We start from the raw sequence: 19,941 nt of genomic DNA on the forward strand, positions 1-19,941 counted from the left end.
TGGACTTGAAAACTGGGTAAGTTTACAAAGCAGGCTATAGCAGAAAATCCTTTGCATGAAAAGGCCATAAAATTAGGGCAACAGCAATATGAAGTGCCTGTATTCCTCCCTGCTGCTCTCTGTAGACTGCTGACTGGAGCCAGGGAATAAGCTGTGCTAATATTTCCTTGCTATTTTCTGTGCAAGCACTCTCAGACGATGGTAAACACAACCCCGCGCAGAGGGTAAAGCCCACGTGGGAAAGCGTTATGGAATCTGAACCTTCCTTACATAGATTCCGTCAGGCTGCATCACGGGCAGATGAGGAACACAGAGCCAATATATCTTAGCGTCCGGGGTGAGTGCAGTGTTGTGGCATCGCCTCTCAATTGCATTGACTCTGCTGTGCCTTGAAAATGGATACTAAGTGTTTGTACTTACATAGGGATGTCTTCAGGGGACAGTAGTGTGCCTTAAAGCATGTAGCACAGCTCCTGGAAGCAGCATGGATTTGTTACCTTGGCATTCCTCGGCTTCTCCTGCCTCTTTAGTACTTAGTGCTTTTGACAAATGGAGCATCAGTTTGGAAAAGCATCATGCTACCGTAGCTGCACCCTTTTGGGTGTTTAGGTGTTCAGAACCACCTCAGGTCTTTCTGCAACAGACGTCATTGCCCATGTACACACCATAGCCAACATTACCAATGATGTAAATTAGAGGAGATTTTAAGCTCATACCCAGAATCAGCCCTCACAGAAAAGCCTAGGACTGGTGCAGCACAGAACAAACATTTTTACTCTATCTATTCTAGGGTTTGGCAATTGTGACTGTGGCTTTTCAAACAAATTCTGTGTATTCTCTGCAGTACTTGGGAGCAGTGGTACTGTTCCTGAGGAAAGAATAGATAGAAATCAGTAAAATACTGCTTGGATATAAAAAAGTTTTCTAAAATGACAACTTCTTATTGTCCGTATGTTTCGCATTTCTATGCTGCCACTTGTTTTCTTGTCTTACAAGATTTTGCTCATGTTCCAAAACGTAGAGTGCCCTGAGGGTAGGCAACTAATAAAATATGACTCCCTCTTCTAAAAATGGGGAAGGTGGCCCTACCAAGTTTTGCTAATAACTATGGATGTGCCATCTGCCTACAGACATTAGAGTACCACAGTTTTTGGCCCATCTCAGCTGGGAGATGGAGATGATGACCATACTTAGCTATCATGTAAGAGAAAACTCTGGGCAGAGGCACTACTCTGCTGAACTGGCTCTGGGAAAGCAACAGTAAAGTTTTGCACTTGTAGTAGTCTGAATCTGTAGTTTAGTAGTTAAGCCACTCAGCTGGAAGAGAAGGAACACTTACACTCTGATCCTAGCCCTCAGGCGCAGCACTTCTTTTATCCTGCTACTTCCTCTAATGTATAAAAAAGCCAGGGAACAAGGAATTCAACTGCAGGTGTGGCCTACATTCCCTAATTGCTAAGTTACAGTGTTACTCTGGATTTTGCTGCTCCTCTTCACTCCTGACTCATGCACTTTAAGCTGTACAGTTTAGCTTCAGCAAGAAACTTGGAAATAGTCAGCTTGTAGGTAAGCCTAAAACTGGAGATTGCAGCACTAATTTAGAAGGTGGCACAAATGCCTGATCATATAAACTTTTACTTGTGTGAGCAGGAAAAAATGTTATCATTAGAAACAGTAAGACAACTAATACAGCCAAGGGAAAAAGAGATTTGCACCTTCATGACCCAAAACCACACCTAAGTATTCTTGTAACTGAAAAATTCCTATTCAGCATGAAATCTGCAGTCTAAAACATTCTATTCTACTCTGCTCTGCTCTGCTCTGCTCTGCTCTATTCCTTGCACTGTGTTCATCATCATGACATCCCAGGGCTTTTTGCAATTGGATTAAGTAATGTGACTCACACATTTTCTTGTCTGATTTGACAGGAGAGAAATTACTGTTTTTATTATTATTCGGTTTGCTTTTTATTGCTATACATTTGTAGAAATGAAGATAGAGTCAAAGGTTGGACTTTACGGTTGAGGTGGAAGAAGGTTTGTGGTAGTTTTTAGTTCAAGAAGAAATTCATTCATGTACAGGACTGAAGAAGGATTTGTTTCAGAACTCCAGATTTAGGTATAAAAAGCAGCTCATGCTAAAAAATGATGTCAGACTGTTATTTGTGCTGCGTGTAATGGTGCAAGAAGGTTTCAAATTCAAGTCTTGGAAAGATGATTTTCCCACCATACATGCAGTATATACCTTGGTCTGGTCAGCTAAATAGGATTCAGCATAACTCATACTTGGAGTCCTGAGGCTTGCACATATAAATAAATCAAAAATAAAAATAAAAATAAACTAAAAAGCAAGCTAAGTCTAATATTAAGCCAAAATACTTCTTTCCTAATGCATGTGCATTCTAACACAATTGCTGACAAAAGCAGGTCTATTTTTGCTATTCTAAAACAAAACTCCATACAACACTAATCTAAATGGTCTCTACATACTAGAAACTTCACACCAAAGTGAAAAAAATAAGGTACATCAAGCACACACGCATTACAAAAGCATGAAATGTGTTTTTATAGTCTCATGCTTTCATGTGGTTTTCCAAACCCTGACAAACCTGGCTCAGAATGGTGTTTCTTTTTCGGCAATGGTTTGTCATCAGTTATTGTACCATTCACCTTTTTCTGCTGGTCCTCCCATGTAACTTCTAGCATAAACCAAAAAAAATCAGAGATATTATGTAACTTACATTAATAATACACCTAATATCATTTGGGACAACTTCATGTAAACAAATAAACTATCATTACCATGGCAAAAATTTAGTTTAATTCTTTAATTTCAAGGCCTGTAGTGGAAAGAATTAGTCAATACCATAAATACAGATCAGAACATACTATATAAAAGTTAATATTTATGTATTTGATCAAATATCATGTTCTCTCTCTCTCTGTTAAAATTTGCAATCTGAATTGAAAAGCATAATGCTATTTACACAATACTTACTTCCATTTTTTAAAAGATGTTAAGATATTAAATTCTACAGATTCTTATAACATTTTTGTATTGCTACCAATTAAAAAAGACATTGATCAAAAATATATCGGTAAAAAAGGCTTTGCAAAAGTATAATTCAAACAAACAAAACAAAAACTGACCGTCAATCATGTATGTTCATTTTTAAATTGACAGAGCATTTTAACCATGAATTGAGTTGCATACTATCCTCAAAAAATATTGTCAAAAATTTGGTAATAGTCAAAACTAGGTCAGGTTTTCGTTTTAAATCTCAGATTAGATACGCTTTCAGCTTGCATTTTATGCAAATTACATTACTCAATACATACTAACAAGAAAATAACTTACAGATCCTATACTCTGCAACCAGCATATCTGACCTAACCACTCAGTAAAAGAGCTATGAATAGCGGCTATGAAAGCACGTATCCTCCGCTCCAAAAAGAAACTCAGTTCTCTAGACTAAGAAGAATTCTGGAATATCTTCCTGAGATTGTTAGATATTTTAGATGGAATTCTCCATCTTTTGAAAATTAAACTGGGTGGTTAGCATACTATTACAGATTTTAAACCTCTTGTTATCTCATGTCAAAACCAAATCTGGCCCAATGAACTGACAGGTTTTATACCCTAAACTTCATTTTTATTTTGAACTGTTGAGAATCTGCTTGTTTTGCTGATCTCACAAAGCACAAGAGCTTCTCACAGACTTTGCTTACAAGTATAAACACTTATATAATCACAAAAATAGTAATGCAGAAGAATACGATGCATGTGGAATACATTTTCGATCTTGTAAATTCAAAACTAATTGACATAAAGTGATACCGTTCCATGACATTTCACTTTTTTATTTTAATTGAGGAGGATGGCTATCTGACATTTAAAATGTAGAAATGTATCTGTGGTCATCTTATCTGCGGCCTTCGTACTTGTAGCTGCTCCATAACACTTCTAAACGTGAAAAAGACACTACCAGTCACTGTTAGCACTTTTTGTTTTTAAGTTTTATGGTGATATCAGTTAGAAGATGCACAAGGTTCATTGGGCCACGGAGAGGATAAGAAAGAGGGATGTTGACTGTGTATTCTAGTGAGCAGGACGTTTTCACGCAGGGAAGTCCTGTGTTCTGGTCCTGCTCCAAGGATGGTATAAGCATCTTCAATTTAAGTCACTGAACACAGCACATAAACTGCACTACTGAGAGAAAGTATTAGAAATGAGAATCAAATAACAAAGGTCTAAAGGTATTTTGCTCCTACCTTGGCAAGGGAAATACATTGTTCTATGAAAGGCTGCTGAGATAACTGATAATTACATAGTGCCCAGCATAAAATACAAGGGCATGTATCAATATTGTAATAAACAACACATCCAGCAACAAATCAGCTGTTTACTTCCCTCCACAGGTTTGTGTAACCCATTCCTCTGGAATCCTATGAACCTCTGAAACACTAGCTTTACTACTGCAAGGACTTCTACAGATGAAATAACAGGATTTGTGCTTTAGATGAGCCATAGTTTGATTTTTGAGGTCAAAGTAGTTTTAAAGTCATCAGTGTCTTGTATGAAGAAAGAGTATACAATTTTTCACTGCAGCATAGTTCTAACTACATGAAATCACTCAGTCTCTGAAAGCTTCAAACAGTATCTGCTTAATGCTCAAATTAATTATACCAATACTAATAACAACCTGAGCAGATTTAGACAACTGTTTTCAATTAGCTGGACTTCAATTTCTTTTCCTCTATTCTCCAATGAGTGTTCACAGAACATACATAAGACAGTTTTTCCAGGTAGGACCACATCGTATTATCCATGGTATATGACCTCCAATATAGCAGTAACGTCATCAATATTTTCATATAATATGGCCTAGTAAAAAGCTCAAGCAGTTAAGGATTAGATCTTCTGATGCTCCCAACATGTGTTCAAGAAAGTGGAAAAAATCGTTTTTACCAACGTATAGCATACTAACATAGCCATATCAAAATACCCATCCAGGATTCTAATCTCAGGAAGATGTATTAGAATAAATGCTAGTTGTTGCTAAATATAAAATTTATACTTCTGATATGAACATGAAGAAAGAGAAATATCCAATATATTTAATGAATTTGTTAACTTTCATAGGATAAGTTTGTTAGATCATTACTCTGGTGATAAACCTTGCAAAAAAGTTGTTGTCCTATGAAAGGTGGCTTTGATTTTTGATGGAGCTGCTGGCTTCAAGTAATACCTCTATAAAATGTCAATATAATGATTGTATGACGCCACAGATAAGTATGCTGAAGCAGAGGCTGTGTACTATGTGTAGCACAAAATAAGGAACTTCAGAAGGAACACTCTCTTTCCAGACTGTGGAAACTGAATATTATTATGTTTCTTCCTAACCAAAAGGTAAGGCTTTTTTCTTTATCTCTATGAAAACATACATGTTTAGTAATACTTTTTTTAATGATGCCATCTATGCTCCCTTTTTCTTGGACAAATCCCGAAGTGCCTTATTAACTACATACCAAAAAATTCAATGACCTTAATCCAACTACCTTTGAGTCTAAAGCATAGTCACTTCTGGGAGAAGACAGTGTTAGACAACAGTTACGTCAAATAGTGAAGATACTCAGAGTAAGGTAAAAAGAAGGCAGAAAGTATTCTCAAGCACTGAATTTTGTCAGGCCATATAATGAACAGTCTAAATATTAAAGAATATCAGGAGGTCTAGAGTGACTTTCATGCTTGTTTTATGGCAGCTTTAGAAGACAGGACCTTCTCAGAGTTCTTTCTCAAAATTCCTCATTTGGTTCTGAACCTAGAAACCATAGCTCAGTCTGTCATCAAAACTACTTTTCCTAGCACAAAAGAAAAGCTTTCTTAAGCCTTGCTATCCTTCTGAGAGCTAAGCAGATTCATTTGTAAACACAAATGTTTATGTCTGTTTCTTCTGAAAAATAGTTAAGCCACTTTGGGTACTCTAAAAATACTACTGTGAAAACACTTGAAGTGACAAGCATGGTGAGAAAAATATCAACAAAAATATAGCTCTTCGAATAACTACTTTCACCGTTTTAGCCTTAAAAAAGTAAAAACTATTATAAAACAACAAAGCAACACAGGCTATTTTTTACTTTTATACTAAATTGGATGGTACGAACGTGTAAGTACTTTCAGGAAGGGCTCAGATAACCGTGCCTCCATAGCTTTAATTATCCTTACAGCACATCAAAGTTGAATTCAAATGACTTCTTTAACAGCAACGTAGTACAACTCTCAGATTGAGTATATGAAGATTGGAGCTAGTCAAGTTCAGATCAGGTGAAAAGCTTCACTGATTTAGGTAACTGCAGAAGTTTTGGCTAGTCATGGTTTTCATTTAACTGAGAAATAAAAACACATGAACTGATTAGATTCAGTCCAACATTTGAACTTTTATTCACTCTTTTCTAATTCAATTTCCATCTTTGCATGTTCTTCAAAGCTAAGAAGCTATGCTCGTAAAGGAGAGCTTTCTATTTGGGGACTATTGAGAAATGCTGATGAATAGGCAAAATACTAAATGTCACTGCTGCCCACATCCTCTCCAATTAGTTAAGTATGCATGATAGTCTCTAAAATCTCTTTTCTTCTTTGAGCAAATAGCCACTGTCTATTTCCTTGTGGTTTTAACCAAAGTTTCTTGTAAACTTGCAAATATTTGGGAAGAACCTATAGCAAGAATCGATAAATAACCATTTCCTAATTGATTATTCAGCTCCTACCAATCCGTCTTCACATACAAATGAAATTCAGTCTGTTTTTTTGTTGTGAGAATGAGTTTTGACTCATGTGTAAAGAAAGATGAAAAATTCTTAAAAAGACTTCATGCAGATTACATAAAGGATAGGATTATTGAGTCAGAATATTGTAGCTATCTGAAGCACCTTTGGGGCTAGAAGGATTAGACAGATGTACTGATTTAAGTTTCTTCCTGTTGCTATGAAACATGCAACCATTAGATGTAGTTGTTTGAATTTATCCCGTAGGGCACCTGCCCACCACTGCGGGCCCTGGTCTCCCCACTGCAAGTCAGGCTGTATGCTATTCCCTCTTGAGAATGACACTCAGCAGAGCAGCCTGGGAGGGGAGTTGGTGCACTCCAGCACATCTAGAAGTGGTATAACTGCAGGATTTCTTACATTTCTCTTTAGAATAGTTAATATTAAAAATACATAAATAACCTATAGTAAGAAGAGTTGTAGATCTCCAATTTTTCTGAATGTCTAATCGTGTCTCCTTAGCACCAGCAATGTGCTGGAATGATGCTGTAAACTAAAGAAGTACAAGATGATGCAGCAAAATATCAAGATGCTAATGATGTGGAATTTTTTTACGTAAATACTCCTCCTCCTTTCTTTTCTCAGCAGTACAGACAATAATTCCTCCTTATAACTTAAAATTATATCTCAATCATCCTTTGCTTAAAACTCTTTTTCATATGCTTTCTCTTTTATTTGAATTTCCAACTTTTTAGATTAAATCCACTCAGCTTTTAATTCTTTTCAGTATCTAAACTTTCTGTGAACCAATTTTTATCGGTGCATTTCTAGTTTTAGACTTTTGATTAGGTTATCATAAAGTCTTCACTCTGTCATTAGGACATACTTAATTTAGTCATCTTTTCCCGCAAATGTAAAATCCTCAGAACTTCTTTCTATTTTTAATGCTATAAGATGAATGCTCAGAAAGGAATCATATTCTTAATAATACATGGTGACAACTACTGCAAAAATGAGTCAAAAGTGAGTTTGGCTAGCGCTTATTAAACACAAAGCAGCGCAATAGAAAGCCATTAGAATTGTGGGGATAAACTGTCAAAAGCGGAGAAATTATGTTTTGACCCAGATACTCATGATCTTTACCTCATGCATAGGGAAACAAAAAGGAAGAATTAATTGGAGATGATTTGTTTTCATTATAGAAAAGGCTGAATTCTTGTTATCCAAATTTTAATTTACAAAACAAAGTCTCTAATAAATTAGGGTCATCAGTCTGAAGAGTCCACACAGAGGAAAATATTCTCAGCAGTGTCAAACCCCTACTGGGGGAGAAAAATGGCTTGAAGTCAACGACATACAAATTGGCCCAGACGTACCACATTATATATGCGTTCAACCCAGTCTCACCTTGCACTGCCACCATGCTGCTTATGGCATAAAGACTGGTTCCGAATGACACACGTTCAGCAACGAAGGCTTTATGCCAGCCTGGTGCTGCTCCTGCATCTTTAGCTGCCTCAGTATAATGGGGCTGATGGTCCCCTATGCACTCGTAACAGGAACTAGACTCTGGCTCAATATCTGAAGAGAGGTAATACCATTTATAGTGTTTCCTTGACAAATTTGGAAGAAGACCTCCTGTCTCTCCAGGTAATATCCTACCAGCATACTACACCAAATCTGAGGACACCATTTCTTAGCTTCTCCTGTTCACATAGTAACAGTTCATCTCAAGTTGATTTTTTTTTCCCCCCATACACTGGAAGAATGATTCTATACATTGGAGCTGAACGCATTCATGTGAGATGTGGTGACCTGTGTTTCCTCCAGAAAGTGAAATGAATGTGGGTCTCTCATCTGGGAGCATCGTCCTCAATGCTGGTAGAGATGTGGATGATACAAAGGCAGGGGCAGCACCCCTCCCTTGCAAGTTTTAGGAGTGAGATGCACAGCACATACACACAACTTCACATGAAGCTAGTTTGCAAATTGGAGCCAAGTCAACAAAATAATTTTGTGATATGTTAACACCATTTTTAACAAAATAAACTGTTGTTTGCAAATGGCTATTTAAGCATCACTTATATAGCGGTTTTAACTAATGTTAGCATTGCAATAAAAATCTGACATATCTTCATTATTTAGTGTTATGATTTCATCTTCTTTACTGAACTACATATTCTGCAAAAAACTGTGGGCTTCATTCCCTGGGGCTGCAGTGAGAATACATTAAAACAACTTTCATGTAAGTCATTAGACAGGCAATAAAAATATGGCCATACAGCTATATTTTATCTTATCATCACTAGTGTGACAAAAATTATAGTGCACTGTAGGTCATTTCTTTATTCTAGCAGTATTTGCTTCAAATTGACTTAAGGCTGTGATGTTTAAGTGTCACAAAGTCACTACCAAGGCTTTTATTCCAGAACTGTTTGGAGGGCGTTTATTTGTTTTTTATATCTTCTTATCTGTTTTTAAAATATGGCAATTTTGCTCCCTCTTCTGGTTATATGCCTGAAACACATTAGAAATGAATATTGTCCCGCTGGCCTATTGACCTGTTACAAATGGGTAAATTTTGAACATCTCAGATAAGCAGCTCTACCTAGTCACCCATTTGGTAAGTAAGTACTGCAGGTTTATGTTGGCAGGACTGCTATATGCAGAGGGGGGGAGAAGAAAGCTTAGGAGGAAGATGGAGATACTACAAAAAGACACTACTGCTGTTTACGTAGATCCCTGAGGCAGAAGTAGTAGGAGACTGGGAATCCAATGTCCTAGACAGGCATTACTACATGCTGCTTCTGCTTCTAATCCTTTCCCTAGCATGCATGCTTGGTTTGCTGAGGTCCAGGCACTGGGCTAGACGGATTTTTGGTCAGACTGGTATGGCCATTCTCATGTTGTTATGAAAGCTAAACAGAAAGACAACTCAGAATATCTCCAGAATCCAATGATCAATGAATTGAGCAACTATTTAAATAAGGCAGATTGCAAGTTAGTGCAAGTACAAAAGGAAAGCTTCCGCTCTGCAGCTCTTTTGCACTGTCTCTGTTCAGTTTGCATTGCCATTCCCATGGGCGTCTGTGCGCGCTCCACGCATGCAAGGACACGCAAACAGCCTGCAGATCCACCTTGCAGAATGCAGGACATAAGCTTTAACTTGGTGCAGGTATTTTATTTTTTTCTGCGCATACAGGCACTTAAGCATATGCACCTATAAGACATGCAACGTAGAAGTGGAATTCATGTATGAAACTTCTTCATACCAATTCTGAAATGTAACAGTGATTCACATAAAATATTTTTCATATCTAGAATGAAATGGTTACATCCTCGTTAGGATCATGTTTCTTTAGTATACCTGACAAATCTTTTCTTGTCCATTTTTTTTTCTAACAGTCTGTTGGTTTGTGTGCTATTTTTTATGCTCCCTGGACTATTAAGACTTTAATGTAGTCCTTGTCAGGGCACTGAGCCCCTTCCCCCCCGGAGAAGTGTAGCTACCTGCCCTCAAGGGCAGCTCTGTGACAAGGATTGCTGCCTGAGGAGCTTCAGCCGGCCTCTGAGCCCTTCAGGAAAAAGCCGGAAGAAGCCTAAGCCTCCCGCTCCTTTGCTTGGGAGCTGCTTTTAAGCTGAGGCTCCCGTGTGTGGCCCCAGCCTGAGCTGGGCGGCAGCCGCGCCGGTGCCTGGCCACAGGCACGCTGATCCAGACCCAGACCCTGACCCGCGGACTGACCTCCCGGCTGGCCTCGGCCCTGCCTCGTCACCACGGACCCATCGGTGACCCGGACTCGGGCTAACCCTGGCTGCAGCCCCGGGCCCTGCCCTGCTCTCCTCACGCGGGGGCTGTGGGGGAACGGCCGGCCCCGTGTCACCCTCGGCACCCTGCTCCCTGCCCTGGCCAAGCCACCCACCCTGCCTGCGCCCGGACAGTTATCATACGATGTGTGGTAGTGACTACACGAGCTCATTTAAAGCAACGTCAAGCACAACAGCATGTCTTGTCACCTGTAACATATAGCTTCCTAGTTCAGAATATTCACATATATTTAATTGCTGCTATATTTAATTGCACATATATTTAATTTACTAAAAAAGGGGTATTCTTTTAGCAAGTCTTCAAATATTTCTTGGATTTCAGAAAGATAATTGATTAGCGCATGACCATGCATACCACATAAATGCTCTGCGAGAGATTGCCTCTAGCCACTTTAAGTGCAGTCAAGATTGAAGTTTATGGCATAATTCTAAAATGTTAAAAAGCTAATCAGCCAAAAAAATGATTCTGAAAACCAGCCACTAGTTTTAAAAACTAATACCAATCGATAAAATGCAATAAATGACTTACAGCAAGATGAAAAATACAGATTTGTTTCTTCAGAATGCTTTACGTATTTCAGAACATCCACTACCACTAACTAATTAATAACCTGTATATTTTCTTATTACACAAATGCTGTCCAGAGCAAAACCCTCACGCTATTTCTCAGCATTACCATTTAAGAAATGTTGGATTTGTATCCATACTTTAAAAGAGACAAACTATGTCTGACTAGCGGACAAAATGACACCACATTGTGAGGTACCAGTTTTAGAAATGCTGCTTTACCCTATGACATAATTCTGAATGTTATATAAATCAGTCAAATTTGAAGCTATAGAGGGTAAATTTATAGTTAGATTCTTTCTCATCTGCTATATTTCTGGGCAGTTTTAGAGCTAAATTCATAAAACAGTTACTCACATCAGATGGAATTTCAGCTGCATACAGGTTCCTCAGTTTGGAGAATCTGTATCTTACAGGTGCTTTAGGTCTTCTTTTAGTTTTTTTGGTTGTGTGTTTTTTTTTTACTTCACCATTTTCTCAGACTGAAGGACTACAGTTATGTGCCTACCTACAACTGCAGCAGTCTCAACAGCTCAATGTTTTACTTAAACTTAACTTTGCTTGAATTAGAATTTAATTAAAATCTAGTATTCTGCTCCCTAGAGTACTCATAGCACATATAAATATGTTAGGTATTCTCACAGCACACAGAAAACACACATTCAGTATCACTCTTCATGCAAAATTCAGAAGCTGCCATGGTCTCTTACCAAAGTATAGATCCACTGAGCCAGAGGAATAGAGAACACATATGACATTTGCAGACATTTGCAGCTCAGTAGTTCAGGCACTCAAAGCACAAGCCCTGTTTACCAGGAATCCCAAACAGTCTTAGATGGAAGATGCTTTGGTCAGCCAGAAGGACAATAGGTCCCTCTGGCATGACAGACACATCCTTGCTTTTCAAAAAAATATACGTATATTTCTGGATGTGAGTTAAGCAGGTTCACTTTGGATGACTCCTTTGACTAGGGTTCCTGTATTCTGCAAATCTGCATTGCAGTCTAAATACTTTAGATTTCATCTGACGTGTGCAGCAAGTATGGGATACAGCACACATTTAATTCTAGTGCTCCAGTCATCCAGACTGTTGATTCTGGGACTGGGAGTTCCTGATTCAGCAAAAGTAGAAAAACTGCCCCATTTATTCTAAATAGGCCTCATGACCACATATAAAGGTGTTGTAAACTACATCTTCAGTAATATCATTAAGTGCAAAAAAAACTTTTTGATTCCAAGAAAGATTTTAAAACCACAGTTGAAAACATTTTTTTAAGTGCAAGAGGTAAAACAATACATTAAAACTGAACATACACGAAGGGACTAATTTTGAACTAACAGAACAAAGGAACGCACACACATGCAACAAACAAATAAATAATTCTCAAACACCACAATTCACTAACACCACCATCGACTTGCCTTTTCTCCCATTAATAGGTGGGTTTTGATGTTTTTCCTCACAATCTTTATGACATTAAAAACGGACAATGATGATTAACAATTGGAACTGATATTGTGATGAACAACTTAACCATAGCGCACACAAATACTTCGCAAACTATATAAGCACAATTCCAGGCACTATGCTTGTGCTATCACAAAACACACACAGTGAACAGTACACAACAAAATCACAACAAAAGCAAGACAAATATGAGCTGCAGTATAATGAAAAACAGGAAGGCCAAGATCTACAAGCACATTTCCAATGCTTAAGTGCAAACCACAATTCCAAAAAATTCCTCCTCTGCAGCTGCCAAATCTCCTTGTCCAGATATTAGCCCTTGTTCATCATTAACATTCTGAGAGAGCCCTCAACTTCCCCCAGGCACCTAACTCCTGCATAACCCTCAGGGAATCCAGAAACTAGACAAAGTGTAACGTTAAGTCCTCTGAGCAGCCTCATCTGCCATGTATGTTTGGAAGATGCATAACATACATCAAATAGATCTGACTTCTCCTAAAATGCATTTGCATGCAATTGATCCACTGGAGATAGAGGAGGTCCTAGAACCCTTGTTTCCCTACTCCTGGGCTACTACTCTAGTCACCAGACTTCTGAATAAGTATTGAGCCCTACCACACTAAATCCCGACGTTATTTTAAGAAGAAAATAGTGATCCACATTTTCTACTTTTGAAGAACAACAGGAGCGGGGCCCAGGGCACGGGATTCCAAACAGACTGGGATTCAGGCACCCTTACTTTTAAGAAGGGGTGGGATTTTAGGTATAACTCAGGCTTAGGCAGTAAGCATGAGTAACATTTTCTAACAGTCAGTCCTAGATGAGCTTTTGCCTGGCATTTTGGTTTTTATGGACCACCCTTCTGGAGCACTAAATTCTCTCCACATAACTGCAGTAGTAGCCTCAGCTCATTACCCTTTTCTCGGCTTCACTCTATAGACCTTGAGGCCTGCAGCACTACATTTTAGACATCTAAGTTTAGCACTGGATCTAGCCCCAAATATTTAAATCCAGAAAAACATGGCTGTGCTGCTCTTCCACACCCACCATAGTTGATGTAATGTCAAAAACAATTATCAGCTGGAATATTATTTGTGAGAAAAGATTTAACTTCAAGTGCTAATGGAATTTGACCTATTAACGCTGCACATTTATGTTTTTCTGATTCTTCCTTTGAGAAAGAAACTTAAGAACAGAAAAAAAATGATGGTTGAAAAAATCTTTAGATCTCTGCATGTCTTTGACACTGTAGGAAGTGCAGTTTTTGAAAGTGTAGAAGTCCTATATTTTAATTGCTTGGTATGTGAGATAGTTTAAAAAATATTTTTTACTTGTTTGATTTAAAAGGGAAAAAGGGATATCTCTAGATCTTCATCTATCAGTACTCATCACACTAGCTTCCTTTTTCTACCAACTGAAGTTTTTTTCAAGCAGGATAAGCGACATTATGCAAACTATTCTAAGTACTTCAATGCAGCGCACTTTCCTACTATTTTTGTTCAGTATCACTGGTGGGCCTACACAAACTAGGGAAGAAAAAGTGTTCTGATGCAATAATGTTTACTTCCTTCCTTGTCAAAAATACCAACGAGAAAGTAGGGGGAACCATGTCTAAGGGATGTTAATTCACCTAGATCTACTAAGGCTGAAACCTGACCATAGACAGGAGTAGAATACTTTCACAGAGCAAGACAGATAAAAGTTAAGTGAATTTTGCAGGTTGATAATCCATGTTGTATTGAATTTGTTTGTCTTGCTCTTAAATGAAACGATATGATTATTGTCCGGCCTCTGACTTGTAATATATTTACAAGCTGGCTGGCAAAGCTTCCCTGCATGCTCAGGGGGAAATATCTCTAAAGGAGACAAACACTTGTGGTCAGACAGACCTGCCTCGACCTCTGATTCCTGAACTCCACTACGCTTGTTTTCTTCCTCTCCTGCTGCATTCGTATAAGCAAGGTATGAGAAGGGGTGGGGGGAAAAATGACAAAAACATGCATGCTTTATTACAAGTTGATCAAATAAAAGATAAACATCAAACAAAAGACATACAACAATAGCATACAAACCCTCAGTCTGTGGCACAAATTACTTTGTGAGTCAATCAAAGATTAAATAAATATTTGTGTTATTATCATCTCTGGTTTACTCCAATGAGATTTTTCTGCAAGTAATGATGGTCCTTAATATTCCTGTTTGCCATTTTATTTCAAAATCACTGAAGCACTAGAATTCAGATAGCAAGTACTAAAGCAGAAAAAGTAGACATATATTGACAGGTAACTGGTTTAAAAGCATCTTTGGCTTAGCTTTTCTTTTATTTTTTCTAGAAATAGAAGTCCCAGCCTCCATTCTCAAAGAGTATATTTAAAATTGTGTTTAAATCTTTAGTAATCATTAGTAATATGGAAAAAAATAATATAATTTTTACCTGAATTTCAAAGTAATTAGAAAATAAAAACAATTCTGTATCAGGAACTACAATTAGAAGGGAACTGAGACCTAGAGCATATCTAAATGTTGGTGAACTCTGAAACAGTTGGAAATAGCAGTGAAGTTAGACAAATATACTTCTTTTGTCTAAGTAATGAAGAAAGAATCAGAACAACTTCCTTTTGTGACAAAATTTATCTAATGCCCTGCTAACAACAGCAACGATATAAAAGAGCGTTGAGTTGAATAGCTGTTGTACCATAAGTCTGATTTCATTTTAATGTCAATTATTTAAACGTTGCTTTGATGTGATGTAATACCGTACAGTTATTGAAGGTTCAGATTTCTATTACTTATTGTGCACACTTTTTGTATTCTTTATTTCCAGATTTTTTCCAGTTCTCTCATTACTTCTGCAGGTTTATTTTATGTGCGACTAAATAGCTCACTGAATTCTTTGACTTTGGGGCTAGTTAGCATGCAATCATAATTTATAAACTTCTTGTTCTGCCAGGTTATTGTTAATAGGCAGAGAGATTTAGATAATAACTGATGTCAATGCAACAGAAACTAATTTCTAAACAGATTTCTGCTCTATAACTCTGTGATAAAATAATGAAAATTGAATTCCAATTGAAATTCTGTATTCTGCATATTGTAAAGTATTTAGTAGGGACACCTTCTATACAGTCAGCCTTCTCTCGTAGAAAAAAAAATAATGTAGAAGAGGTAGGCCAAAAACTTAAAAAGAAGAATTTAATTCCACTAGAATTGAACAAGAATGTTTCTGGCATGTCAGTACCCTAAAACAGAAAGAAACAGTGGCTGTCATGAGCACAGGTTGTACGGACCTTTGCCCATTTTTCATCATGCTTTTTGTAGATCTAGTCCTAGAAGTTAAGATCTTCGAGTGGCATGTAAAAAAGAGGGGTGTAAATCCTCCTTCTAGCAGTCCAAGAGAAAAGTACAAACCATTACTTCACACCTTTCAAGTAAGCATCTTAGCCCTGCGTTATCGGTAACATTTTCTCCGGTTTTTCAATAGAAATTGTACTACTGCAGGTAAAATATTTTAATAGGCCTTCGAATAAGTATGGATTGAACTCTTCTACCTCTCAGGATAGTGATCTAAGCATTTACAGCCAAAATCCAGAGATATATTTTTGCTCATATCTAATAGAAATCAAAAGCCCAAGGAAGTTTCATGCATTATCCCAAAGGCAGCCTAGAAGCCAATGTTAACTAAGCCAATGTTAACTCTTTACTTTGTTGTCAAGTGCATATGACCAGGAGTTACCTTGTGCAAGAGCAAAGGTATCTAAGACTGCATATTCACTACCACAGTCACATACACAGAAAAAAGTGGGTGCAAAGAAATCTATTTTCAGTTTTTATTTTACTGCTTGACCAAGTCATCACGTTCCTTGCCAAGCTCAAGCTAGTCCGAGTTCCTATCCTATATGATATATATGTGATCAATCACATTCTACAGAACACACTACCTGTGCTATATATTTTTACCAAAATGTTACAGGATTTTTAAAACTGTGAAATCATAGCTGTCAGAATATGATAGAATTACGGCCAGTGTGAATATTGGTTCTCTGCAGTTCCATTATAATAGCCTTTCTCTGAATCCCGTCAAAAGACTATAGGGGACTGAAAAACACAATAAAATTCCTTCCTAATTTGCAAAATTATGTCTCATTTAACAGAGAACTTATGCTGTGAATGAGACAGAAACCCCTAAAATAAATAGCATATCTTCCTGTCTTCAACAGTAACTGTTTTTTCCCAATCATTAGAGTATCTCAGTAACTCATGTTCCTTACTTCATAGCGCGTCAATAATACAATTGCCAGTATAGCTATTTTCATTTTACAGACTTGAAATTGTGTCTGAGACATATAAAAACTGGAGTGATGGCTGATAGCTATCCCTGATTAAAGCCAGTCAGTTATCCCCTGTTAATTCCACTTGCAGATAATTTTATTCTGGAATAAGAGCATCCATACCTGAAATTAAGAGGGGACAGTTAATTGGCATTAATGTCAGCTTTAGCAGTCTCTGAAATAACTTGCCCAAGGTACAAGAATATGATGAGTTCCTGTAATTAAAGTCTATACTATAGAGCATAAATAAAAGAGCAAATCCTAACTGAGCTCTACTATTTGCTAAATTTCTGAGCGCTTCATTTTTCCACCTTAAAGTTTTATTACAACAGTTCTGATGTAATTTTCTAGTTTTTTAGCTGGATGGATGGTTGTTTTTTGTAGGGATGACAAAAGAAGGAGTATATTTTTAAGAGGAAAGGGAAAAATCTATCTCAGAAAAAAATACTCCTTTGATTAGTAATTAACAGCAAACTGAAAGGACTAATACTGAATATTGTCAAGAACTCTTTATAGTGCTTTGCTTTCATTAGCAGCAAGAGGCAGTCACTCAGCTTACCCTTCTACCAAGGCCAGAAAGAACAAAGAAATATATTATAGCTGCACATTAGGGAATAGAATCTTGTTAACCCTTAAGAGCTATAAATATTCCAGTATTCACTTATTGTCTATAGTGCTAATAAAAACAAGTTCCACTTAATACAATTGTTTTTCTACAAATGTTAACTTCAAGCAAAATGTCTCTAGCTTTAGCATAATCTGAACACATAAAAAACAAAGTTAAGGTAAAAAAGACTATATTCGGGCATCTCAAAAGTTAAAATCTGTTAGAAACCTCAAGTGGTCTCAGACTTCTTTTTAAAATAAGCTTTTAAAAGTGTTTTCCAGCCACCTAGCATGAAAATGTAGTGAATTAACAAAATGAAAAACAAAAACCCCTATATGCTTACGGTTTATTCTGGCTAGATAATATAACTACGTGTATTCTAGAGGTATCCAGTCTCTCTCTTAAAAGGTGAAATCAGACACTGGAAACAGAACTGTGGAAGCTAAGCATAATATTTGATGAACACAAAAGATACCAAATCCTCCCTCTCATTTTAAGCTAAAGATATGATTCAATAATGACACGAAAGACTACTTCTCTAGGACAATAACGTTTTCCAATATGGTCATACAAGCTTCCTTTGTATTGTGACAGCTGTTTTGATTATCACCAGAACATACAATAACACATAACAATCCACTGGAATGACTATGAAGTTTTCAGGTTTACTTGTTGCTTTATTTTCTTTGCTATTATTATTCATATCGACTATAGTCAATGTTTCCGATTCTACTAAATTTCAGTTGTTATTCTCACTGGCACTTCACTCACATAATATTTTTTTGTAAATGGAATTAATTGCAGTTAAAAACTACTATTAATTAACCATAATTATCTTCTGTCACTGACAAAAGTTAAATAATCTGTTGTTCGTGTAGAGTGTTACTTCTTTTAAGAAAACAGCGATCCTAAAGAAGAATACAAAAAGCCTCAAAATAGAATTACACGGTTTGAATAGATTATGAGCTCTTAACTCATAACAAAAAATTATGTAGAACACCGTGTGAAAGCCTGCATAAGTATGGGTTATGTTTTTTAAATTACAGTATTTGCACCTTTACTTGAACAAAATGTAACATGAAGTGTGTCTAGTGTGTGGCTTCAGTCTCTGATGATGTTTCGATTGTATATTACAATACCAGTATCTATCGATTTCACAATTTTCTGTAACCCAGATTTACCAAAAGACTACTCTTAGACAAAGGTACAATAAAATATTACTCAGTTTTTGAATAAAAATGTATACAGCTTCTCAAGTCCCAGAAGTACTTACCAGAGGAAACAATTCTAGCATTCCTATAAAAATAATTCTTTTTAATGTATTCATTATATTTCTCTATGATGAACCTATGATGTAAATAAGACTGCTGTTCTCTCTAATCAAATGCAGTAAAAATATGCAGTATGTCACAACTGCTGCCCCGGAGAGCTCACAGTCTAAATAGATATACTAAACAAAGAGTAGGGAAAAGTGATAAAACATGAAAGCATATATAACAATGACAGCAAACATCATGTGATTAGATGCAATTAGTTCCTGGCACAGCTAGGTTGTAATTCATATAAGCATTTCACAACACATAAGACAACAGAGAAATGTATATACTAGGGTAATGATCTGAGAAAACAAGAGTTTTCTTTTCATGAAATTCTGATTCTGGAATGCAAATAAGCACCATAAACATTGTAAATACTAAAGAAAAAAAAATCTGATGAGACAGATACAGTTATACTACATGTAGACCCTCAGTGGTATAACCAAGGACTGCAATTGATATCTTATGGCTTGTTTTGAAGCAACTTAAATAGTTTTAACTGTATAAAATATAAGGGGATTTCATTTTAAGCAAAAGTATTATCACTTTTTTTTTAAAAGGCTGTCTTGCTGCAAATGATTTTTGCTTCTATATCTTTTAAAAATTACCCACTAATTCAGCAATTGCTTTAGGTAACCGCATAACATTGTACACGTAATATCGTAATAAAAACATGATTCCGATTAAGTGCATGATTAACACTAACCATGCCAAATAGCCTGAAGTGCTGAAATTTAAATATATGCCTAAATTGCTAATTCTGAAAAGAGTAATGTAAATGTTTATGGACCTACACAGGTTAATTGGCTTCAATGGAACTTGAAATACTCTCCTTTGTTACAGTGTCAATTCTTGGTATTTAAAGACGGGTATATGTCTGGGTACTTTTCCAATGATGATCATATTTAGAGAATACTATTTGTTCTCCCCTTTTTACGTAGAACCCTGTAAAATTTATGACCCATAGATCTGAATATAAAAAAAGACTGAATAATTATCACAATAATTCAGGCTAAGTCTATGCAATCAAGCAACATCAATTGCAGTTGGGTTTATTTTTGCCTA

General features: G+C 36.7%; 1 protein-coding gene across 22 annotated transcripts in view; it reads right to left on the minus strand.

Annotated features, from left to right (window-relative positions):
* Nucleotides 1-19,941, minus strand: part of RIMS2 (regulating synaptic membrane exocytosis 2) — a 482,918-nt gene that overhangs the window by 117,707 nt on the left and 345,270 nt on the right. For 14 of the 22 annotated variants that reach the window (XM_068932847.1, XM_068932851.1, XM_068932850.1 and 11 more), the window contains one exon: nt 2,609-2,698. The exons of the other annotated variants lie outside the window; for them this stretch is intronic. In XM_068932847.1, coding sequence (XP_068788948.1) covers nt 2,609-2,698 — 90 coding nt within the window. The remainder of the gene's footprint in view (nt 1-2,608; nt 2,699-19,941) is intronic. 22 annotated transcript variants of the gene reach the window in all.

The sequence above is a fragment of the Struthio camelus genome, chromosome 2 (genome assembly GCF_040807025.1).
Source record: "Struthio camelus isolate bStrCam1 chromosome 2, bStrCam1.hap1, whole genome shotgun sequence".
Taxonomy (NCBI): Eukaryota; Metazoa; Chordata; class Aves; order Struthioniformes; family Struthionidae; genus Struthio; species Struthio camelus.